Here is a 24,892-nt window from a genome sequence, read left to right on the forward strand (position 1 = left end):
CACTCTTGGCCAGACTTCCAACTGTCAGCACCAGAGACTTTTCCCAGAGGGCCTTCTCTGGCCGCCAGAGCCCATTCTGCCTGTGCTGGGGGCAGGCTAGAGTGCTGGGCAGTTAGCGCCACTGCCCAGCCTGAGAGCAGCCCTCCACCTGCGACCGATGGGGTCGGAGGACAAATACCCCGGCTCCCTCGCCCTGTGGGAAGAGCTCTGCAATGCATGTTCTTCACTGTCGCGGAGTTCCCGAGCAGGATTGAGTTGCAGGTGTCCAGTGTTCACAAGCTTGATCACAAACCCCCATCAGCATCCTTCCCTTCCCGTCTCACCTACCTGAGCCCCAATGACGTTTCATGGGACACTGCCCAAAACACTGCCTACACTTCAATTTTTGTCTAAGAGTCTGCTTCTGGAACCCAAACTGAGGCACCTGAGTTTTTGAGTTTTAACTATATAAGCCAGTGGTATGCTGGTAAATTTTTAACCGCCAGCTATCCAAGGGGGATGGATATATATATTATATATATAATTTTATCATAAATTTTACTTATGTAAGGGATGTGTAGCACTCAGTTTACTAATAATAAGTACTCTTTATTGTCAATTGCATACAGTCAATTGATTATTATAGGGATGCATTCACTGATTTTTAGCAAACTCTTGCAACTTATAGTTGCAATTGACAAACGAGTGTATTGCTGACACGAATGCTAGCTGAAATTTCTGTTTACGTTAAGACGTATGATAAAAGTGAAGAGACAAAGACCCATCCCTAACTTCAGTCATTCATCAATGATGTGACTTCTTTGTTGAATCAGATAGCAGATTTCTAATACTGAAAGGATGTTTTCTTACATTTTTTGCTATCCACAGTGCAATGACTACAGGAATGAGACACTTTTAAGATTAAATCTGCATTATTTTTAACATTTTTTCTTAAAATGTTGAAGTCTAGACAATCAAAACACAACAAATCAAGCCCCGACGTAGTGTTTACCATTTCCATGGTGTAGATACCCCACCGCCTTCCCTAGAGGAGGAAGAGGGGTACGAGAGGCACCAGCCAAAGCCGGGCTGCCGAGGACATCGCCCACCCTGCACACACTCAAGGCACCTTGAGGAGAAGGAGGAGAAGAGTGCCGTTCTCTGAGTAGATGCTATAATTCAGTGTCTCGTGTTAGGTCAGGGCGGCTCCTGGTTGATCGCTGTAGCCCCCACCCTGTGCCCATCCCCAAGCCCAGCACACCTGGCCCAGAGCAGCCTCTAAGTGGACGTGGGCTGAGTTCACTCAGCTCCTGCAGGAACTCATCTTCTCTGTGAACCCGATCAAGCCAAACGAGGCCAGCAGTCCGCTCACCTGGAAGAGCTACACGAAAGTGGCATGAGGGGGGCCCGTTCTGACACCCCACCTACCAGTCATGCACCCTTGGGCAAGTCACTCAGCCTCCCTGAGCCTCAGTTTCCTCACCTGTAAAATGGGATGAGGGCAGTATGGGGAGATAGCAAGAGTCTTGGCAGAGAGCGCGAGGGGAGGAGGGGTTTGCTCCAGCTCAGCCTGAGCAGGCGGGACACAGCTGCCATCCCCAGCTTTGCTGCAAGAACCAAATAAGGTAGTAAGAGATCAGGCTGCTTTGAAAACCGTCAGAGGGAGAAGGAAGGAGCTAGCAAACATTTACTGGGTGTCTACTGTGTACTTTGTCCGGCTTTTATCTCCTTTAATCCTCACATGAACTCCATCAGGTAGATACCAATACCCTAAATTTACAGAAGAGGAAACCAAGACTCAGAGAGATGAAGGGACCCACCCGAAGTCACGCTCAAAGTTCACCCTGGGTTGGCCTCTTGTCTCCTTCCACTATTCCACATAACCTTCCGCAAGGGGCCATGATCTTACTTTAGTTCATTGTTTTTCTTTTGGTTATCACTCTTAATGTGTATAGTCACAATATCATCTAAATACAAAGTGACTTAAAAATCTATTGTTTACCGTCACACACTACAATGTGGATGAACCTTGAGGACATTATGCTAAGAGAAATAAACCGGTCACAAAAAGGAGAAATACTGTATGATTCCACTTATAAGAAGCACCCATGGTTGTCAAAATCACAGAGACAGGAAGTAGAGAGTTAGTACCAAGGCCTGGGGGGAGGATGAAGACAGAATTAGTGTTATTGGCTACAGAGGTTCAATGTCTCAAGAAGAAAAAGTTCTAGAGATCTGTTGCACAACAATGTGAATATATTTAACACTACTGAACTGTACACTTAAAAATTATTATTAAGATGCTAAAAAAAAATCTATTATATAGCACTATAAAACTGACAGTCCAGGCTATTAGGGTGTGCAATCTGTTTTTAACAGGAATTTGATGTGGTACTCAGCAAAGTAACTGATTCTTTGGTTTTTACAATTTTGACTTATTTTCTTTGTTCGTGTACACAATACACAATTTTATGTATGTGTATAAAAATGTGTCCACTCTTTTTTTCGTTTTTTGTTTTTCTAGGATCCCCTCTTCCCCTCTATTTCCCCTCCCCCCACATCCGCATCCCACCCTACCCCCAAGGTAATCCATGCTAATAACTTCACAGCTACCCTTTCATATTTTTGATGCTCAGATCATTATATACACACACGCAAATGCATTTACATAAATGGGGGTCTGGTTTTGGTTTATTCACACCAGTGAGATCAATATACTACATGTGCTTTTCTGCATCGTGCATTTCCCTTTCCTCGACACATTGAGGAATCTCTTGTCATCTGACATAGCTCCAGTTTACTGCTTGTGATGGCTGCTTACTATTCCATAGTATGAGGGGACATTAATTACTCAACTCTGCACTACCAATGGTAGTCACTTCGTTTACCATTTTCAGTCACTATGAATAATAAGTCATAAATATCCTTGCACATATGTCCTTTTAGATTAGTCTTTTATTACTATGAACTTATTCATTTAATAATGAAGCCCCTTAAATATTTGAAAATCATCTTTGTTGTGTAGTCACACATGATGAGGCCAGAGAGGAGCCTGGGAGAATAAAATCCCTAGGGACAGAAGAATGGACGAATGTTTTTATTTTTTATATTTCTATTGATGTTGTCACACTATTCATACGGCAGATAAAAGCTGGAACCAAACATATCTGTTTTATGTGTAACAATCCTATGATATAGGAAAGAAAGGGACCTTTGGACCCCAGCAATGGGTTCACAGGGAGCCAAGTCAGAAATGGAGTCAGGGGCCGAGCCGGTGGCATAGGGGTTCGGTTTGCGTGCTTCACTTTAGCAGCCCAGGGTTCACAGGTTCGGATCCCGGGTGCGGACTGATGCCATCAAGCCATGCTGTGGCAGCGTCCCATATACAAAATAGAGGAAGATGGGCATGGATGTTAGCTCAGGGCCAATCTTCCTCAGCAAAATGAGGAAGATTGGCAACGGATGTTAGCTCATGGCCAAGCTTCCTCACAAAAAAAAAAGAAAGAAAGAAGGAAATAGACTCTCCTTCTAAATAGCTGCCATCTCTGCTTTAACACCCCTGATCTGCTCAGAGCCCTTCAAGGGTCCTGGATGGTTGGACAAGGGGGCATGCAGAGCTATATATGCCCCCAGCAGGGACCACATAGCACATCCAAGGAAAGCCAGATAAAGAGCTGCACTTGCCCTGTGCCTCAGCTCTCTCCCTCCGTGGCTCAAGAAGATCCTTGCTTCCTCTTCCATGGCAGCTCCTCAGCACCTACCCATGGTGGCTGCCTTGTACCCACATGACCAGAGTCATGTAGAATTCAGAGAAGTCTGGCCTCAAGAAACTTGCTTCTGAGAAGGTTCCGTGGAGACCCGAGAGAGCAGAGGCTTCCACACCAAACCCATGGCCTGACTCCACAAATCTTCATGGAGCATCCCTCATGGGCTGGATGCTGTCTGAGGGACAGCTCATCTGGGGAAAAGCAAAAAAAAAAAAGCTTCATTCCTGTTTACGTTTCAGGGAGCCCTCGGAAGATCTTCAACAGCAAGCTGCAACAGTGAGAAGGCAAACGGGAGAAATCGCGTATCTCAGACGCCAGGAGGGACACTGCTCTTTTCATAGCTCTCAGAAACAATGGGCCCAAAGAAAGCAAAACCTTACGAGCTCACCACCAATTCATTTAGCTCAGCAGACACACTTTATAGGCTATCATTAATTCTCACTTCAGCCATTGTTTTAGCACTTCATGCAATTATCTGAAACAGTATTTCACAAACTTTGACACTAACTCAAGCATAAAGAATCTGAGGGTGTGTTCAAGCAGACGAATTACAAGGAACATTCCAGAGCACTCGACCTTCTCATCTCAGGTGCCAGGATCTTAGGAAGAGGGAAAGGCCAGCCGAGAGCAAAATGCAATCGAATTTGGGACTTGAATCTTCATTTGAGAAATCCAGGCAACAAGACATTTTTGGGTGGGAGAGCTGGTTCCCTTGTTGAAGGGGAAACTCACATTTCTGCTCTTATATTGTCCTTCTTGAGAGGGGGCTCATGTTTTGTTTCCACAGGATACAGCCACGAAGAGGGCAAGCGTGGTTTCTGCTCCCAGGGAGTTTTACTAACCAGCTGGGAGACCCTGAGAAAGTTTTTGCTTTTTCCTTAATTAGTTGGGACCTCAGTTTCCCCATCTGTCAAATGGAGGCCTTTCTCAGAGAGCTTCCCGAGGGCCCACCGATGGGTGGTAGGCAATCTGAAGACACTGGCACAGACAGCTTTGTTAAAATCACTCCCCGCGCCCAGGTAGAGGGCTTCTACATCCTCTGTTCTGACATCTCATCATTGAACAACTCATGAGCATGTGTTCCAGCTCACGAGCTTTAGTAACCCGGGCCGGGACTGCATCCCTATGCAAAGGTCCTTCCATAACTTCAGCCTTAAACATGACAGATGAATCAATTTATAAAAGAGATTTTAAAAGATAATACTCAAAGTCGGTGAGCATGTTTTGAAATAGGCACTCCCATTCCCCGCTGGCAAAATATGTAAATTGGTACAACTTCCCCATTAAATAAATTTGGCGATACAAATCAGGAACCATAAACAATTTGTTATTTTCTTAAATAGTAATTATACTTCTGGGAATCTAGCATAAGGAAGGAGTGCAAAATATTTGTAAAAGCTTTATGCAGAAAGATGTTCATTGTTGCATCATTTTAAATGGCAACCCAAAAAACCAGTGGAAACAGCATTAAAAATGTATAACACTTTTAATAAGACAGAGAAGTGCTTCTCTTATAATATTAATAAAAACTGAATGCAAAGCAGTATAGACATTCAGTGTGATTGTAGTTATATTTGTTATATATATAACTTGTAATGTATATATTTTATATACATGTGAAAGAAACTCACCAAAATGTTACTAGTGGTTACTTTTGGGCATTGGGATTTGGGGTTCAGTCTGAATCATAAGCTTACCCTACGGCCCAGAGGACAGGATCAGTGGCCAGGAAAAGGGAGACGTGTCTGCTGAACCACCCACAGTGGTTGTGCGTCATAGAGTGACGGATCTGGCTCTGCAGCCTTGAAGGATGAAAAATACTTTGCCATGTAGAGCAGGGACTTTGGGTTAAACTGGCAGGTTAAATATATGGTTCATCTTCACCTCCTAAACCCCATAATGGATAAAACCCATATTGGACAAAGAGAACAGGAGAGGAGATTACAGTAAAAAGATTTTGGAATCTGAAAAACAGACAAAAGGCATCTCAGTGCTTTCCAGGGAGAAGCTGAAAAGCAAGAAGATTTATACATCAGAACCCTGGAAAGTCTCTGGAATGGGAGGCACCAGGCACCTCTGAGAGTGAGATTCAGGTGGGCCAGAAACAGGAGGATTGATGTGTTAAAAGAACCATATAAAAAGCAGGGAGACCTCCAAGCTCCTCTGATGCCAGCCACTCCTCCTTTACCCCAGGAGAAACTGGAGCTTTACTTTGGGGAACTTACCCAGAGGGACTCTGAACCCTGAGACACCAAGCACAGCCAAAGAAGGGGTAATGAACTGAAATGAATCAGATTAACTGAGACTGAGACCCTCCCAGCTGCCTTCCTCTGCATAACTTCCTGAAAGCTGGTAGCTTTTTACACTCCAGACAGAACATTAGAGGCATACCTTCCTGAGGAAAACCCTACCCAAAAGAGAAGGCCTACAGATAGTGATGCTTGGGGGGATGCATTGGGGTTCCCCAATGAAATAGTTGATTCTCTACCAGATTATTCATTCTGTGGTGAGACTCACCAGGGAAAAGCCCCCCTGCTGTACACACACACACACACACACACACACGCACGCGTGTGCGCATTCCAATCAGTTTCTTAGTGACTTACCCTTAAATATTAACAGACTACCAAGGACCACCAGACATTTGAGGAAAACCTCTGACATGGAAGATGGAGACAAAATAAACAAGAAAAATGGAACCAAGAGGAAACTGAGATGATGGCAGAAACAGAAGAATTATTAAAGCCATGTTTAATAGGCTCAAGAAGACAAGAGAAGATATTGCCTTGAAACAAGAACAAAAGACTATTAAAAAAAGAGCTATGGGATATTTAAAATATATCAGATATTTTTTAACTCTAAATAATAAGATTAGATGACAAAGTTTAGGGAAATCACAGAAAGTCAAAAAAAGACAAGTTAGGTGGAAAGTAGAATGAAATACATAGGAAAAAGAGGAGTTCCAAAAAGAGAGAAAAGAGAAGGGAAGAAACCATCAAGAAAATGTTCATGGATATTTCCCCAAACTGAAGAACATGAGTTCCCACAATGAAAGATTCTGCTAAGTGCTCAATCCAACAGATGAAGATACCACAACATCAAGGCAGAATGTGTGATATTTCAGCCTGCTAGAGAGCAAGAGAAGAACCTAAAAACTCCAGGGAAAGGGGTGGGAATAGGACAGTGCAAAAGATCTAGAATCAAAATAGCATTAGATTTCTCAGTGGCCACACTGGAAGTCGGGACACAGTGGTACTTTCAGAAAATTATTTCCAACCTAGAATTCCAGACCCAGCCAAACTATCACTCAAGAGTGAGGGTAGGCTAATGATATTTTCAGACATGAAAGGTCTCAAAAAATTCAACTCCTATGAATCCTTTTGCAGGAACCTACTAGAGGATGTGCTTCACTTAAATGAAGGGAAAAGGAAAAGAAAAAAAGGAAAAGGATAGCATGGAATCCAATAAACAAGGTACACAACAGAGAAAGAAGGGATGTCCAGGATGATGGTGAGAGGAGATTCCAGGATGACAGCAGACCTAGAGAGCACCCAGAACTGCCCAGAGCAGGAGGAAGAGGCCTCAGGAGGAACATCTTCAAGAAGATGAAATTAATGGAATATGCAGTGTTTAACATATTAAGAAGAGACTTATACTTCTGGCAGTGAATGAGAGAATAAATTCGTGATAGGCACATACAAAACTTAAGCAAAATGGAAAACAGATATTTATTCCAAAGAGATTTAATATAGTATAAAACATGATTTGACTGTAAATAATATTGAAATAGTCATAATAATGTAAGTATTAAACATTTATCTAATGAACATATTGAGAGGGTAGGAAGAAGTGGGGAGGGGCTATGTCATATAAGAGACTTAAATCCCCATCCTTTATAGCAGGAAGTCAAGTGATTAAAAAAATAAAACTGATGGGGGGCTGGCTCCATCGCCTAGTGGTTAAGTTCAGCGTGCTCTGCTTCAGCGGCCTGGGCCCGGTTCCCAGGGGCAGACCTACACCACTCATTGGCAGCCATGCTGTGGCGGTGGCTCACATACAAAATAGAGGAAGATGGGCACAGATGCTAGCTCACCACAAATCTTCATCAAGCAAAAAGAGGAAGATTGGCAACAGATATTAGCTCAGGGTGAATCTTCCTCAGCAAAAAAAATAAAAATAAAACTGAAAAAATCAAGAAATAGTAGTATAAGCCTGTTATTTAGAAATAAGGAGACAAATAGCAAAAGTAACAGCTAAGAGTTGAAAGTGGGAGGTGGGAATGGAGGAGTGGGAGTCAGCCTGGGGATGGCTCTTTTTCATAATGAGTCTTATTATGTTATACATACATAACTTTGATTTTTTTATTCAAATTTTAAAATATGAAAGGCACCCATGGCAAGTGAGAGGTGTAGGACACTGCAATAGCCAGGGACAGTTGACTCAGAGTGCAGGGCAAGGAAGGGCAGGAAGGCACCAAAGCCACTTGAGACTGAGGACCCAGCATCAGAGGGGAAAGGGAACATCTTGAGTGGTTAGGCAGAGGGGTCCTGACCACAGCTTTTTTCTTGATCTTGACCTCATTCTTGTCAGAAAGGTCATTAGGCAGGGATGGGAGTGGGAGAGATGGACAGCAAGGGGCTCTTGGCCAGCTGTGCCCAGTTCTGGGGAGAGAGGAAGCAGCTCTGAACATGGCAATGGTTGTGGGCATGTGAAGAGGGCATGGGTGACAGACATCTCTTAGGGCCCTCACCAGCACTCATTTCACTGAGGGGAATGAGGAGGGGGAAGGAAATGAGAATAGGGAGGAGGAGGAGCAGGTTGAGAGAAGAAAGTATTCGTCTAGCCATGGACACCAGCCCCAAGGCAGAATGCTCTCCCTTCCACCACCCAACACAAAAATCGTTGTGTGCAGGGGCTGGCCCCGTGGCGTAGCGGTTAAGTGCGCACACTCCACTGTGGGCGTTGGGCGCGCACCAACGCACTGCTTGTCAGGCCATGCTGCGGCGGCGTCCCATGTAAAGTGGAGGAAGATAGGCACAGATGTTAGCCCACAGCCAGTCTTCCTCAGCAAAAAAGAGGAGGATTGGCATCAGATGTTAGCTCAGGGCTGGTCTTCCTCACAAAAATAATCGTTGTGTGCAAATGTGAGGAGCCAAGGGGTAGAGTCAAGAACTCCAGCTTTGGAGTTTTTCGGTTAAAATACCTAAAAAGACACAGTGATTTAAAAGAAAGGCACGGACTTTATAGCCTTTCAGACCTGAGTGTGAACCTCAATGGTGCCCCTTACTGTCTGCATGACTTTATGCAAATTACTTAACCTCTCTGAATTCCAGGGATTGTCTGGATTGCAAAATGGGCCTGACCACACCCACCTCACCGAGTTGCTCAAAGAATCTAAAGAAAGAACCTCTGTAAAATGCCTCACACAGTGTCTGTCCACACGTGTGAGCTCCCTCCTTTCTTGTGTCCCACCTTCCACTCCTTCAATGGCAAGAAGCTCTTCTAGGAAGACCCTACAAGCTCCTCTAAGCTTTATTTCCTGCTTCCCTCAGGCTGTGAGGCCCCAGAGGGGTTCCTGGGAGGCACTGTCAACTCCCCTCCCATGAGTTCAAGAATAGAGACCACACAGGTTTGCATCAACCAGAAAGTCAGCTTTATTAGCCCACCACCAGCAGAGAGGGAGGGGAGACAGTTGGGAGCCGCGCTGGGAGAACAAGGGCCTGACCCAGGCCTTCGGGAGGTGAGGCCAACGGGTGGACTGGAGGCTCTGGGAGAGGCAACTCAGGGCTTGGAGTTCTGGCCCTGGCTGAAGCTGGACGAGCCCTACTCCTTGAGGATGGATCGGGTCTGGCGGCTGGAGGAGGTCGACGACGAGGAGGAGATGACTGTGGGAGAGAGGAGAGGAGGTGAGAAGAGCTCTGGGAGCTAAGCAGACCCCACACAGGGAGAAGGGTGGACTAGGGGCTCTGGAGCGCCCAGGAACCTCAGGAGCCTTACCATCGCGGGAAGAATAGGATTGGCTGGACGTGTGCTGGGACGAGAGGCTATGGGGGAGAAGAGGCAGAGCAGTTAGATGTGCTGGGAGCAGTAGGGGGCTGAAGGGTCTGTGGGGCAGCACTGGGGGCCGGGCACTCACTGTGCGTCCTCGCCCTCCAGCAGGCGGCGGTAGGTGGCGATCTCCTGCTCCAGCCGTGTCTTCACGTCCAGCAGGATCTGGTACTCTTGGCTCTGCTGCTCCATCTCGCAGCGCAGCTGGGCCAGCTGCTCCTCCACACTGCTGATCAGCCCCTGGATCTGGGCCAGCTGCATGCAGTAGCGGCCTTTGGTCTCCTCCAGGCTGTTCTCCAGGGATGCTTTCTGTGAGTAGGAAAGAGAGAAAAAGAGAGTCAACAGAGGTGGTATCTGTCTCTCCGGGTCTCTGGGCATGTTTCCTGAGAAGTGCACGGATTTTGACCCCAGCTGGGCTACTGATGAGCCAGACAACATGGAGTAAATTTATTCCACCGTTATGGGTCTTAGTTTCTCCATCTCTATAAATGGGTACAATGATCCCTCCAGTCCCACTCCTGGAAAGTGGCAGTGTTGAGGGTGTGGTGGCCATTACCGGTGACTTGGGGGCTGGGGCTGGGCTGAGTCTTTCTTACCAGGCTGAGCTGAGACTGCAGCTCGATCTCCAGGCCCTGGAGCACCCTCCGGAGCTCAGTCACCTCACTGCGGCTGGTCTGCACCAGTTCACTGTTGGAGGCCACTTCTTTGTTCAGCTCCTCCGTCTGGGATAGGAAAGAAGAGCAGAAGGTGTGAGGTGATGCAGAGGTGCCCCTAGCTGGGAAGTCCTGCAGGAGGGCTGACCATGCGAGCCCCACCTTGCGCAGGAACCAGGCCTCGGCGTCTCTGCGGTTCTTCTCTGCTATCTGCTCATACTGGTCGCGCATCTCGTTCAGGATGCGACTCAGGTCCACACTCGGGGCTGCGTCCATCTCCACGTTGACGTCCCCACCGGTCTGACCCCGCAGGGCATTCATCTCCTAGAAAGGGATAGCAGGAGGTGGTCAGCTCAGCTGACCCCCTTCCTGGCCCAGGTTGCATCTGCAACTGCTCTGAATCAGCCTCCCACCACCAACGCCCGCAGAGGCCTCACATCCTGATGGTTCTTCCTCAGGTAGGCCAACTCCTCCTTCAGGCTCTCGATCTGCATCTCCAGGTCGGTCCTGGCCAGGGTCAGCTCATCAAGCACCCTGCGCAGGCCATTGATGTCGGCCTCCACGCTCTGGCGCAGAGCCAGCTCGTGCTCATACCTGGCAGGACAGAGGTCATGGCATCAGGTTCCATCTGTGAGGCTTCTGAGGCTCCAGACCTGCTGGTCCTCCCAGATGGACAGCCCCACTACTCGCCCCCTGCCCTTTGCTCTTTGCCCTCAGCCCACCACAATGGCTGCTCACTTGGTTCTGAAGTCATCTGCCGCCAGCCTGGCGTTGTCAATCTGCAGAATGGGCTGAGCATTCTCAATGGTGGCCGTGATGATCTGCAGAGGGGGTGAAGGACAGGAGGCCTGGTTAGCCAAGACCCTGCTGCTCACGGGTGAAGGAGAGCAGAGAGGGGAGAAAGGAGCCTCCCCAAACTTGGGGGTCGCCTGGCTGGCAGGTCAGGTCCTATGCTCCCCCGATGCACCCGAGCCTGGAGTGCCTTCTCCACCCAGCTCAGGGTGTGTAGGGGATGCGTCCCACGTCTCCCATCACCCAATCCTCAGCCCAAGGCTGAGAGAAGCTGAGGGTGCAGTGTAAGAACACTTCCAGGGAATAAGAGGTTCAGGGTTCCAGGCTCAGCTCAGTCACGTAGATGCCGAAAAGGGACCCTCTGCCACCAATTCTGAGTGGCCCTTGGCCACTCCCCCAAGGCGGACCTCAGTCTCCCTGCTTGTAAAATGGAGATGCTAGCAAGCAGTTTTGTAAGGGCCACTGCTGCCACGGCCTCTCTCAACGCTCCACCCACCAGAGCCATCCACCTGGCCCACCCACCTTGTTCCTCAGGTCCTCAATGGTCCTGAAGTAGGGGCTGTAGTCCTTGGGCTCGGTGGGCCGCTGCTTCAGGTACCAGTCGCGGATCTTCACCTCCAGCTCAGCGTTGGCCTCCTCCAGGGCACGCACCTTGTCCAGGTAGGAGGCCAGACGGTCGTTGAGGTTCTGCATGGTGATCTTCTCGTTGCCAGAAATAAGGCCACCATCACCACCAATGAAACCACCACCAAAGCCGGCACCGAAGCCAGCACCAAGGCCACCACCATATCCTCCGCCGAAGCCGCTACCCAGGGCCCCACCAAAGCTGCTGCTGCTGCTGAAGCCGCCGCCATAGCCGCCCCCCAGCCCGCAGGCCCCCCCGGAGGAGTAGCGAGTGGAGACTGACAGGCCCCCTCCGTAGGCGCTGGGGGCCTGGTAGGACCCTCCGCCCAGGATGGAGGAAATGCGGCTGGAGCCACCACCGATGCCATAGGAGCCCTTCAGGGAGCTGGAGGAGGTGAACTGGCGGCTGCAGGTGGTCATGGTGCTGAGGACGGTGAGTGAGCGAGCGAGTCGGCAGAGAGAAGAGAGAGGTGCTCAGAGAGGCTGAGAGAATGCTGGGGCTGCCTCCAACCCCAGGAACCTTTATATGCACCTGGGGAAGGCGGGGCCCTCACAACTGCTGACTTCGGGTTCCCCTTCAGATTTCATCACTCCGGGTCCCGTCCAACTCCCCACTCTGGATTATTCAGCCCAGGGTGGACTCACTTCACTGTGTGCTGCTCAGAGTTCCCACCCAGCTTTGGGGGGCGTGGGGCCAAGACAAAACGCACAATTGGGAGTCGGTCATGACTCAGCCTGGGTGGTGGGGACCCAGCTCCTGTTCCTGGAGCCCGAGGGACCAGCGGGGCCTTGGCACAGGCGGCTTCGTGGCGGCTGCATCCCCAGGCAGTGAGTCAGCCCATGGAAGGACTCCCTGCCCCACGGTGACAGGCTTGGCTGAAATCGCCTCAGTGCTGCTGTCTTGGGATGCAGCTGTGGGGATCCTACATGCCTGGCTCTGGACAGGAGAGCTGGGTTCGTGGCCTCACTCTGCTTTGCTCGCTCTATGACCTGAGGTCGCTCACCTACCCTCTCTTGGCCTCTGTTTCCCCTCAGTAAAGTGACAAGCCTGGACTGAGTGATCTCAGAGTTCTTTATAGTTCTAAAAATTCTGTGACTCTGTTTCCCTAATGGAATTTAATCTCAGTGTCGGAGGTTGCCTTTGGGACCCAGGACCTCCAGAAGTGGTGTGTGCCATGGAACCAGCACGCTCTGTGGAGCCAGACAGGTGGCGGCTTGAATCCCTGCTCTGCCCCTTACAAGCTGCTTGGCATAGGCAGCCCTTTAGCCCTTCTGCACCTCAGTTTTCTCATCTATAAAAGGGGAGGACATACCATGAGCCACAAAGGAACATGCGTGGCCCTACCCTGATGTCCGGCTCTGCCCCTCAGCCTGCCCATCCTTCCTTTCCAGCCCAGCTGCCCCTCATCTGCCTTCTCATGCCCACCTCTTTGCTCTAGCACCTCCCTCCCACACTCCTGCCCTCTCCACACCCCCACACTCCCACCCTTAGAGCAGCCCACCCCAACGAATTGCTCTATCTAACCCCAGGGTGCCCACCATAAACTATGGTAGGAAGGAGACCCCCTCCTGCCACTAGGGCCATGTGTGACCCCTGACCCCGCCATGGGCTTCTGAGTTCCCACACAGAAAACAGTCTTATCCAGTGCTCAGTTCCCAACAGTCTTCTCTCGTATGTCCACAGATTCTAGGCTGGGCTTGGCAGCTCCAATCATGCACTCAGGGAGAGGGGGGGATGGTGGGTCTCTGGTCACATGCCACGCTCAGCTATTGTATGGAGTCCCCTACACGTTCCACACAGTTCTGTGAGGGGCGTCATTCCCACCACCGGTTCTCAGATGAGGGAGCTGGAGGGGTAAGTGGGCTTCTGGAGGCCACAGTCATAGGGGAGCTGAGGTTTGAACCCCTGTCTGTCGGCTCGCCCAGCCTGAGCCCTTTCCACCATCCTGGACCACTCTCTCTATGCATCTCCAAAATATATCATTGCCCTGAATTAACCCTGTGAAGTGGGGAGGGGAGATCGAGGACCAGAGAGAAGGGGTGATTCACCCAAAGTCACTCGGCTTTGAGCTGTGAAGTTGGGACTAGAACCCGAAGCTCAGCAGTCTCCACTCTGCCGTGATGCCTTGCAGGCAGGTATGGACCGGGGATGTCCATTCTCATCTACCTCCCCACAGTGCCCGTAACAAGCTGTGCCCACAGTGGGCGTGACCTTGGCCTGAGGGCTGGAGGCAGGATTAGGGGTTCTGGACCCAAAAACGGGGCCTCTTCAGGGTACTCAGGGTGGTGACCTGCAGAGCTGGCCACTGTCCGTGCTCTGAAGTGCCTTGCGCAGGTGAGAGGAGCCGGGAGAGGGCTTGCCTCAGCCTGAGCTCTGCTGGGCGATACCACATGGAACCTGGGGGCAGGAAATTCTCCGTCTCAGCATAACCGGGGCTTTGTTACTGCCACACGGCGTCCTGTGAGACAGCCGGCTTGTAGGCACGGGGCCCACAGGTATGAGTAGAGCCGAGGCCCTGCACACGCCTCCAGGGCCAGGCCCTGGAGAGAGAACTCAGTGCTCCCTTCCCCCAACCCCAAAAATGGGCCAAGGGGACCCTGGAATCGTCCCAGGTGTCAGGAGGGGCCTGGGGCTCAGGTCTAACCACAGACTCATCACCCTCAGAACTGGAAATGACTTTCGAGGTCACCAAAGGCCACCAAGCCCCAACCGGAGAGAGTGAAAGCCTTGTCCCGGGTTAAACAGCGTGGAAGCAACAGAGCAGAGACGTGAACCCGGCTCCCACACCCCAACGGAGGTCCACACCAACTCTCCCAGTGCCCTCTGAGACCTCCTGCTTCTCTGCCCCAGCACCCCCTCCCCGCTTCCTGAAGGAGTTGGGGTGGCATTACACACAGGCCCAGCCCTTGGGTGTTCAGGGATCTGCGTGGACTGAGAAGCTGAGGAAGTTGCTGACCAGCCCATCAAACCACTCGGTCAACCCCGCAGACCAAGCGCCCACTGTGTGCCCAGCACTCTGGGCGTGGGAGTGGGGGAGGTGATGACAGAGTCTCTGACCTTGGACCTTATCATTTGATCCTGAAGGGAAAACTAAGGCTGGGAGTACAGCACCGCATGGCAGGAAACCCGGGGGCTTGGCCTGCGGGATGCAGTGGGGTAAGACTTGGCCTCTGCAGTAAAGGAGGGGGCTGCCTCTGAGATCCTCTTCAGAAGGTGCTGGGAGTAATCAGCGGAGGCCCCAGCTGGACCTCGGAAGATCTGAATGGCAGAGAAGGAGTAGGGGGCAGACTCCTACCAAGCTGGCGCTTCTCCAGGCAGTGGGCGCCTTCCCACACCTGACCTCTTTCCTCTCTCCAGCCCCATCTCAGTATGAGGTCATCTCACCCCTGAGTTGGCCAAGGCCACACCTCAGCTTGCAGTGATTCCCAAACCTGACCAAGCACCAGAATCGCCATACGGATTCCCAGGCTGCTCCAAACCACTGCATCAGCATCGCCCCGGACACGCCAGATGGTGGGGACGTTTTCCAGGCCCCCAGGGGATTCTGATGACCAGCCAGGCTGGGAAGCAGGAGGCGGCTGGGGGAGGGAGGGCAGGGGCTGAGTGGAGAGAGGGGGCTGCTGGAGGGCCCCCACCCCTGGTGGCAGCCAGAGCCACAGGCTTTGGGGCAGGATGAAGAAAGAGAAGAGCCCCGACGAGCCTGGGCAGGGCAGCCTGGAGCCGGGCAAGTGGGGGCCAAACCTTGGGCAAGTCCTTCCACCTCTCTGAGCCTCGGTTTCCATCTCCGGGAAATGGGAATCTCAGCGCTACTTGGCAGGCATCTTAGAGGATTAGAGGTGAAGTACATAAAGCACCTGGCACAGACTGGTGGCTGTCATTGCATTTATTCACCAGTATTTATAAAGCACCTACTATGTGCCACATGCTGTGCTGGGCACTCAGATGCAAAGAACAAGACAGACAAGCCCTCAGGGCATGCCATCTGGAGAGGGAGACAGGGTGCAGAGACAATCCCAACACCGTGTGGTCAGGCCGTGTGTGGTCCAGGGTGCCTGCAGGGAGGGGGCTGGATCTCCGAGAGTGAACGAATGTCCCTGATCCAGGCTCTGGCCCCGTGACTGTTCCCAGGATCTGGGTGAATCCGTGAGCGCCAGGCCCACTTTAGGTGGTCCTCTCCCCCCCATGTTTGATGCACCCCTTCTGAGCGTGGGGGCTGTCACAGCCCCTCACACCGGTATGCACAACTGGGGGGCCCTCAGGGGAGCCTGCAGCTGGGTCAAGCTCCATTACAGCCTCAGCTCTGTGACTGGTGGCAGAACTGCCCCAGCTCTAGTCCCTCTGTTCTCAGTCTCCTGCAGCCTGGGGTGGCACAGGAGACCCGCACTGCCTAAGGGCTGAGGGCGTACTGTCAGCCCCCTCACTGTGCCCTGCTCACCACCCCTTGGGGTCCCTCCAGGCCAGGGCCTGTGTCTCCTCCTTCCCCCAGGCCCGGTGCAGACCCAGACACAGAGCGATGCAGTGCCCTGGACAGTGTTACTGCCGTGTCATCTCCCTGGAGGAAGCACTGCCAGGTCACTCTTCCAGGTGTGGGGGTGGTGGAGGGAGAGTCCCAGGGGCTGGCTACTGCTGGCCTGGGCCCGGGCCTGGGAATCAGGTGTGTGTGTCCATCATAGGAGAGTGGGGGAGGCAGCACAGAGGGCAGATACAGACCAGGCGCTGAGAGGGGTGAAACATTCTGTGCAGTGGCGGGTTGGTGCGAATGAACTGAGTCCCTCTGGAGAGTCCCACAGCTAGGTCCCCCAGTCCAGCCACAGGCACATGTGGTCAGCAGCCTGGATCGGCTTTGGGTGCCTGGACAAAGCCACCAAAGTCCCCACACCATCCCAAAGGGGACAATAGGCCCCTGTCCCCAGTCACTCCTCCCTGTGGCCCCCACCTGCCAGGACCTAGGCTGAGCACTTTTGGAAAGGGAGGGGCTTTCCCTCCCTAGGCCCAGGACTATCCCCTGCGGACCCCCAACCCCAGCAGGCAGCCCCCTGGCTGCTCCTCCATCACGGCCTCCTGAGCCACCCACCCATGCCCTTTGTGGGCAGCGGCTTCTTCCTGAGCAGAGGGGCAAAGTCCAGGGCTGCCTCTGGCCAGCCCCACACTCTGACCCCTCTTCCCTCACCCCATCAGTAGGAGCAGACCTGCCTGAGAGCCAGGGGTGGGGCCGGAGGTGGGGCTCTCGGCTCCTCTTCCCAGCACAGACGTCTCCTCTCCTGCACCTGCTCCACCCCTGACGTGCCAGGCTCCAGACAAGGGCTGAGTCACTGCTCCCGGGAGCCTCAGTGTCCCCATCGACACAATGGGGAGCCTCTTCCCAGACCCTCCCTGCTTCCTGGGACTGCTGTTCAGATAAATGAGATCACCCTGCAGATGAGCCATCCTGGGGCCCCAGGGCTGGTTCTTCTGGTTGTGGCTGGATGTGCGGCAGGGGCCTGGTGGGTAAGTGCCTCCCTCCTGCCCTCCATCCTTGCTCTGATTGCTGTCCAGACAACAGAGAGACACTGGCCTCTGACGGAGCGGAGCCCACACTACCAGCCTGCTTCGAGTCCTGCCGTCGATGCTGCAGGCACGGGCTCCCGGACTCCAGCGGTGGTCCCCACCATGGAAAGGAACTCACTGTCCTCACCATTCCCGTATCAGGGCCGGAAGGGCTCTTAGCTGGGGCTCATCTCACTCCTCATTTTACTGCGGCTTCTGAGATCCAGAGAGGGCCTACGACCTGCCCAAAGTCCCCACACCCAGCTGCCCACTTCATAGATGGCCCTGGTGCCGCTGCCCCACCTGCTCCTCTCTGGCCTCTGCTAGTCCCCAGTCCTGCTCCACACCAAGCCTTGGGGCAGGGTGGGGCGGGGGAGGGGGGCCCGCTGGCTGCTCCCAGCCCTTCCCTGCCCCCGGCTCCACCCCCTGGTCTGATTCTCCAGCAGCAGACAGTCCCAGGCCTGTCAGTGAATTGGGGTGGGGCCTCCCCTCCTCTCACTAATCCCTTCCACCCACCCCCACTTCTTTGAGAAAACCAGGAAAGCAGGCCGGCCGCCCAGTGGCTTCCGGATTTACTCAAAAGAAGACTTCCAGGTATTGGGGCTCCTCCCCAACTGGCTCATTGCCTGCCCCAGAGTGCAAGGGGCTGGGGCCCAGAGGGTCCAGCGTGTGGCTAGGGCAGGACTGCCCCTGCCTCCTTCCCCAGGATGCAGTTTACCACCCTCCCCCATCTCCAGGCTGCTGGACATACTGCCAGGGAGGCTGGGGCCCCTCTCAATGCGCCCACCCTGTGCAGCAGCTGACCATTTGAGGAAACATCCCTGAGAGAGGCCCCAGCATTTCTCCTTGTCTCCCTGGGGTCCACAGTCTTCTCTAGAAGCACAGGTCTCCAGCTCATATTCCTGGAGTACCCCTGGGGGCCCACAAGCTCTTTTTGGGGATTTTCTGAGACTCACGCAGGAACCTGGGCCCTGACCACCCAGCCTGCCTCCCCCACCTTCCCTACCCTCGTGCCTCTCCCAGGAGGATCCTGCCTCCCCTCTCAGTCCTTGCCCATCCCCTGCCCCCTCTCGGAGGAGGGCACAGCCCCCAGGACGGCGAGAAGCAATCAATTGGATGTGTCATCCCTGGGAGTCTGGTTCCCACACCTGAGAACTTCTCGTCCATTTAAGGATAAGAAAAAGAGGCTTAGCAAGTGAAAGCTACTGCCCGAGGTCATGGACCTACTCATAGGGCAAGAAGAGGCCACCTAAGAACCCCTCTGATGCGGTGACCCCACGCTGGGTCTGGCACTGCCTGGACCACCCTGCCTCAGATCCCTGGCCCTTGGGAGATGCAAAGCACCCCCCACCCCAAGCTCTGCCCAGACCTACTCTTTACTAAGATGGTCTAAGACTACCTGACCTCCAAGTCAACAACAGGCGGCAACCACGGACTCCTCCCCCTGCCCCTGGTGCCCTCCAGTTCACCCACTTCTCACTGGGGCCCACCTCAGTGGCCACAATCAGGATTCATTCCATGTATGAGTCAACAAGCTTTATTGGTCAGGTAGGGGAGTGGGGGAAGGGATCAAAGGGGTAGGGAGGGGACTGTGGCTGGGGAGGCCACAGGCTGCAGGGCTGATGGGGTGGCAGCCTCCCTGCCCCGAGGGCTAGCTGGGGGAGCCGAGTCTTCAGTGAGTGGTCTGGTGGACCTGCTCACGGGAGGAGATGACCCTGCCGTCCTGGACCTCTTCCACAATGGTGCGCACCTGGCGGGTGGTCACGGCTGCAGGAAACAGACACCGGAGGTGGGCAGGGGCCGAGAGACCCTCGCTCAGCCCCTAGCCCCTGAGTGGAGCCTGTTTTCTCCCCCACAGCCGCTTGGTGTCCAGGCCTCTACTGGCCCCTCATCACAGCTACAGCTATCTCTCCTGTCCTTGCCACTCGCTCCCCACTTCCATCCCGTCCCTCTGCTGGTGTCCCTGAGTGAGATCTGCCTCCCAGATGAGTGGCTTGATTCTGACCCCCTGAGTCGTTCTGCAAGAGAGGCGCCATGCAGACTGGGTGCTACAGCAAATGGGGTCTATCTCCATTTCTCTGCAGTCTCCAGGGCGTGGACTATGCTCCCGTCTCCCCCTTCAGACTGGGATCTCCAAGACAAGAACCTCGTCCCCATCACCCCCAGTAGACTAGATACCCCAGGGCTAGGATCTTGTCTTTCCCCAGACTGAGATCTGGAGGACAAAGACCAAGTCCCTTTCTCCCATCAGACTAGAGACCCCAGAGACAGGACTGCTTTTGGTCATCTGTAGGGTCTCAAGAACAAAGATCATGAGACCATGTCCCTATCTTCCTGTGAGAGGAGAGTCTCCAGAGCTAGGACGATGTCTCCCCATCAGACTAGGATCTCCAGGGTAAGGGCCATCTCCCTGCCCAGCCCCCATCAGACCAGCTAGTGTCTCCCTCATCTGATTCCACCGAGCATCAACCCTGAGCCCTAACGGGCCCCTTCCCCGCCCCCCCCCCCCCCGCCCCCGTTTCCTGCTGAGGATCAACCATCATTTCCTGGAGCTCCTGGGGACCCTCCCCCAGCAATATGCAGATGTATGGCCTGCCCCCTACAGCCCCGCCCTCAGCTACCAAGATCCTTACGTTCTCTGGGCTTGTACTGAGTCAGGCTGCGAAAAAAAACAGAGAGGAGATTAGATGTGGGCCTGAGAGCCCCACCCCTGCCCCAGGCCCCAGGCCCCAGCCCTGGCCTCGGGGCCCCTACTCACTGGGCGTCCTCGCCCTCCAGCAGGCGGCGGTAGGTGGCGATCTCCTGCTCCAGCCGTGTCTTCACGTCCAGCAGGATCTTGTATTCCTGGTTCTGCTGCTCCATCTCGCAGCGCAGCTGAGCCAGCTGCTCCTCCACACTGCTGATCAGCCCCTGGATCTGGGACAGCTGCATGCAGTAGCGATTCTCCGTCTCCGCCAGGCTACCCTCCAGGGATGCTTTCTACAGGAAGGCAGGAGGAGCAGAGGTCAGTGAGGGTGGTCAGTGGCCCCCCAGGCCCCTGCGCACACTCCAGGCCTAGCTGTGCCCCTACCATACTGAGCTGGGACTGCAGCTCGATCTCCAAGGCCTGCAGAGTGCGCCGGAGCTCCGAGATCTCACTCTTGCCGCTCTGCACCAGCTCGCTGTTGGTGGCCACCTCGCGGTTCAGCTCCTCTGTCTGCAGACAGGACACAGGACAGTATGGCATGAGCCTGGGCTCCCTCCTCCAAGTCAGACGACCCCCTTGGCCTCCACATGCTCAGCCCAGGGCCTATTCAGTGCCCAGACAGGGCACTCCCCATAACCCCCCTGGCCATGGTCACCCTCCTGACCTCCCCTGGGACTCTCAGGCCTCCTCCCAAACCCAACTGTGGGAGCCGTGCCTTCTTAGCAGCTTCCCACTTCCCAAAGCCCAGAAGCCTTTGAAATGATGTTGAGTTTTATCTTTCATCCCTACAAGTGGAAGGCACAAGGATAGGAAACTTGCGAACCAGGCAGGACAGGAGCCAGGCCCCTGGTGCTAGTTCCTGACTTCTTGAGAGAGAGGTGGAAGCTCCCAGGGTCTTTACCCTCTGGCTTTATTCCTGAAGGGCTCCCCCCACCCCCCAGATCCCAGCTTTAGCCATGATCTAGGCCTGTTGATGCAACAGGTGACCCCAATCCCCTGGGGTCCCTGTAGCTCACTGAGGATAGGGCACCCCAAGATGCCAGGCACTGGGCTTACCGTCGGGACTCAGTCCTTTAAACCCCATCCCCCGGGAGAGGCCTCTGGCCTGCAGCAGCCCCCACCTTGCTGAAGAACCAGTCCTCGGCATCCTTGCGGTTCTTCTCCGCTATCTTCTCGTACTGGTCGCGCATCTCATTGAGGATGCGGCTCAGGTCCACGCCGGGGGCAGCGTCCATCTCCACGTTGATCTCGCCACCCACCTGGCCTCGCAGGGCATTCATCTCCTGCGGAGGAGGGAGATTGCGGGTATGGGCATCCGGGCCTGTCCTGACCTCTCGCTCCCAACCCTTCCCACACAAGCTCTCCAGACCCCTCCCGAGGAGTCCTTCATTCTGCCTATGCTCTCCTCTCTGACCCTCCTAATGACTTCGTCATCTGCTCTGTATGGGCTCTGCCTCCACCATCAGACTGGGGGCTCCCTGAGGACAGATTCTATGTCTTCCCCACTAGACCAAGGGCTCTCCAAAGATAAAATCTAATTCTTAGGACTGTGCTCCCAAAATATCCCCTCTAATTTCCAAACTTCTACATAAGGCCCAGATTTGAGGGTTTGAACTGGGACAAGGAGACCTCCTCACTTATCCCCTGTCCTCGTGAGGGAGACCAGGATGGGCAGAAGAGGCCTCTGCGGGCCCCAAGAGGTCCCTCGGATGCAGGGAATCAAGGTGGTACATGGAGGAGGCTTCCCTGCACGCTGGCTCTGGACCCACAGGACCAGGGATCTGCAGACAGGGCAGCCCTGTAAGGTGACCAGCTCTGCTGCACCTGCTCTCCTGTCTTCCCATGGCCTCAGCCTTGGCACAGCCCCAGAGCCCTGCCACCCACTCTGTAGCCTCTTTGACCTGCTGCCCCAGACGCCTCACCTCCTCGTGGTTCTTCCTCATGTAGGCCAGCTCCTCCTTGAGGTTCTCGATCTGCATCTCCAGGTCGGCTCTGGCCAGGGTCAGCTCATCCAGCACCCTGCGCAGGCCGTTGATGTCGGCCTCCACGCTCAGGCGCAGAGCCTGCTCCGTCTCAAACCTGCAAAGGGAACCAGAGACTTCGGTAGATGCTTGGACTGGTAGATCCGGATCCTGGCCCGGCACCCTGCCTTCAGCAGGGCTCTAAGGGCTTGTAAGGAAGGATGAGGGGATAGAGTAGAAGCAAATTCTAGCCTAGCCCCGAGGCCCTGCGACCACACAAAGGGCAAGGCCCCACACCCACCCAGCGTCCTTGCTTCTCTCCTCTCTGCCTCCTGCCTCCCTCTCTTCCATCACCTGCCTAAGCCCAGCGACCTTCAGAATTTGCTGCATCCTGGACTAAGAGGTGGGTTCTTAGCAACTCCTAGGACTTTCCCACCCCCAGCTCCTGGCCCTTGCCACAAGCAACCAAGGAGTCCTGGGGTGCGGAGGGTTGCCCTAGTTCCTCCCCAACCCACTGGCTAGGGCTCACTTGGTGCGGAAGTCATCAGCAGCCAGACGGGCATTGTCGATCTGCAGGAGGATGCTGGCATTGTCCACAGTGGCCGCAAGGATCTGGGGGAATGGGAGAGTAGTCAGGTCATTGGGTGTGGGTAGCTCAGCCCAGACCAGGGTTTCCAGCTGAGTCTTCATGCCCCAGGGGCCAGGATGTGACTGCCTTCTCCAAGAAGGCTCGCTCCCCTTTACTGTGCTGCAATTGTTGGCAGAGGTGGGACAAGCAGGAGTCTGATGCACTTAAACTTGCTCCCTCTCACCCCCAGGACCTGCCTCCCCCCACCACCACCCGCCCCCACAGACCCCCAGGTCAGGCTCTGCCTTAAAGAAGAGGAGGCAGCCAAGTGCCCAGCTGAGAATTCTGGAGAGCCAGGGAGGTATGGGAGACTGGCCCCAGGGCCAAAGCTGTCCCAGGATCACAGCTGGGGAGATGGTGCCACGCAGAGGCTCTCCAAAAAGGAAGTTAAGGAGGCCTCACCAAAGGGCAATTCCAAATCAGAAGTCCTGCTAAACCCTAACCCCACGCCCCAGCAGGCAGCCCCGCCCCTGGAGGTTTGCTGAGCCCCACCTTGAGGGGGCAGCAGGAGGGATGGGGAAACCAGAAATATCCCCAAATAAGGCACACAAGAGGCTTCCTGAGGGCCCGCCCCCTCTGTCCAGCCTTCTCCTCCCAGCAGGTGTCATCAGGAGCTCACTCAGACCCCTCAGCCCACCATCGCCCAGAATCCCCCTCTTGCTCCAAGGAGAGAGGTGCCCACACATGTGTCCACCCCATGAGCCCAGCCTTCCACGTGCATTCACTCATCTTATCCTACAACCACACGAGGTGGCAAGAAGCTCCATGATGAGGAAACTGAGCTCAGCAGAGCTCCACAAAGCCTGCTTGTCCCTGGTCCAGCCTGCTGCCTCCGAAAAAGGGGAATGTGGGCCACACAGTGGCCCCAAGGTGGGCTTCCAGAGGCCAAGCCGGTGCTAAGCCCTCCTTGGCTCCCCGAGACCCTGTCGTAGCCTCCAGGCTGGACTCCAGGCCTTGGTCAAGGGCAGGAGATGGGGGAGGAGAAGTCATGCCCCCCCACAGTCCCCCTCCCACCAGCAGGCCCTACCTTGTTCTTCAGGTCCTCGATGGTCTGGAAGTAGTGGCTGTAGTTGGGGGCGGGCCCTGGGGCCTGCTTCTGGTACCAGTCACGGATCTTCACCTCCAGCTCGGCGTTGGCCTCCTCCAGGGCACGCACCTTGTCCAGGTAGGAGGCCAGGCGGTCGTTGAGGTTCTGCATAGTAGCCTTCTCACTTCCTGCCAGCAGCCCCTCAACACCACCAAAGCTGCTGCCATAGCCGCCGCCATAGCCACCGCCATAGCCACCGCCATAGCCACCCCCAGAGCCAAAGCTGTAGCAGCTGGAATAGCTGCTGCCCCCGAGGGCACTGCCCAGGCCGCTGGTAGACCCCAGCCTGCAGGAGCCGGCGCCCAGGCCACCAGACACCCTGCAGGACATGCGGGACGAGCCGCCCCCCAGGCCGGAGGACCCCTTGATGGAGCTGGAGGAGGTGAACTGGCGGATGGTGGTGGCCATGCCGGCGGCAGTCAGGCACGGAGCAGAGCGAGAGGGCTCGAGAGGAGAGAGGCCCAAGGTACAAGTTGCTGCTGGGGCTCGCCTGCCTCCTTTATAGGCCGACAAGTGGGCGTAGCGATTACAACAGGCTCGCTCCTCTGTTTCCATTCCCCTGGGCTTTCATCACCACTGGCTGCCGGCCAGCTCCCAGGTGGCTGTGGGTCCCCTCCCCTCCCACCATCGGGGCTTTGCCTCATTTCTCCGAACCCCCGTGCTGGGCGTCTGCATGTGCGTGTGCGTGTCTCTGGTCTCAGGCCCGTCACCTGTGATTCAGGCAGGCCCTCCAGCGACGCTTTCCCATGACCTAATACGGAGAAGAGGAGAAGGCAGGACGTCACCGTCACCGGTCCCTCCCAGGTAGCTGCCACCCCAGCCCAGCCCTCCTAGATCTTGTGTCTGGCGGGAAAGCAGGTTGGGGGACCAGGCAGCCCCCAGGCTGAGGTTGCTCTCCTTCACCACACAGCACACCCCACAAGATCCTGGCTCTGGGCTGGGTGCTGGGGAGACAGTGAGGACCAAGCCCCCATCCTGCCTTGGAAACTGGACCTAAACCCACCGGGCTCACCACACAACCCCGTAACTGTCGTCTCAGACTACCACCCCATTTCACAGAGAAAGGAAATTGGCACTTAGAGAGGGTGGTGTCCCACGGTCCCACCCAACTCCAGACCTGGGCTGGCAGGGCTACATCCT

General features: G+C 54.4%; 2 protein-coding genes across 2 annotated transcripts; both read right to left on the reverse strand.

Annotated features, from left to right (window-relative positions):
- Positions 1 to 9,352: 9,352 nt before the first annotated feature.
- On the reverse strand, positions 9,353 to 12,489 carry KRT16 (keratin 16). Its single transcript, XM_004434867.3, is given in 8 exon segments — positions 9,353 to 9,631; positions 9,744 to 9,790; positions 9,883 to 10,103; positions 10,391 to 10,516; positions 10,610 to 10,771; positions 10,885 to 11,041; positions 11,186 to 11,268; positions 11,762 to 12,489. Coding segments are annotated over 8 exon segments (1,422 nt in total). The 5' UTR covers positions 12,284 to 12,489; the 3' UTR covers positions 9,353 to 9,527.
- A 6,423-nt stretch (positions 12,490 to 18,912) lies between these two features.
- Positions 18,913 to 24,367, reverse strand: KRT17 (keratin 17). Its single transcript, XM_004434489.3, has 8 exons — positions 23,693 to 24,367; positions 22,567 to 22,649; positions 21,999 to 22,155; positions 21,198 to 21,359; positions 20,461 to 20,586; positions 20,149 to 20,369; positions 20,024 to 20,049; positions 18,913 to 19,157 (listed from the first exon to the last, which is right to left on the reverse strand). Exons 1-8 carry the CDS (start codon positions 24,305 to 24,307, stop codon positions 19,063 to 19,065), a joined length of 1,485 nt encoding a protein of 494 aa, XP_004434546.2. The 5' UTR covers positions 24,308 to 24,367; the 3' UTR covers positions 18,913 to 19,062.
- Between the last annotated feature and the right edge of the window lie 525 nt (positions 24,368 to 24,892).

The sequence above is a fragment of the Ceratotherium simum genome, chromosome 16 (assembly GCF_057802395.1).
Source record: "Ceratotherium simum simum isolate JZ-2026a chromosome 16, ASM5780239v1, whole genome shotgun sequence".
NCBI classification, from domain to species: Eukaryota; Metazoa; Chordata; class Mammalia; order Perissodactyla; family Rhinocerotidae; genus Ceratotherium; species Ceratotherium simum.

What these genes read in the sequence shown, in the direction of transcription:
- KRT17 (XM_004434489.3), bottom strand. Translation starts at nt 24,307, where the DNA reads ATGGAAACAGAGGAGCGAGCCTGTTGTAATCGCTACGCCCACTTGTCG. An exon ending in AGGACTGGTTCTTCAGCAAG is followed by an intron (nt 20,587 to 21,197) that starts GTGGGGGCTGCT and finishes TCCTGTCTGCAG; the next exon opens with ACAGAGGAGCTGAACCGCGA. An exon ending in CTGGAGGGCGAGGACGCCCA is followed by an intron (nt 20,050 to 20,148) that starts GTGAGTAGGGGC and finishes TTTTTTTCGCAG; the next exon opens with CCTGACTCAGTACAAGCCCA.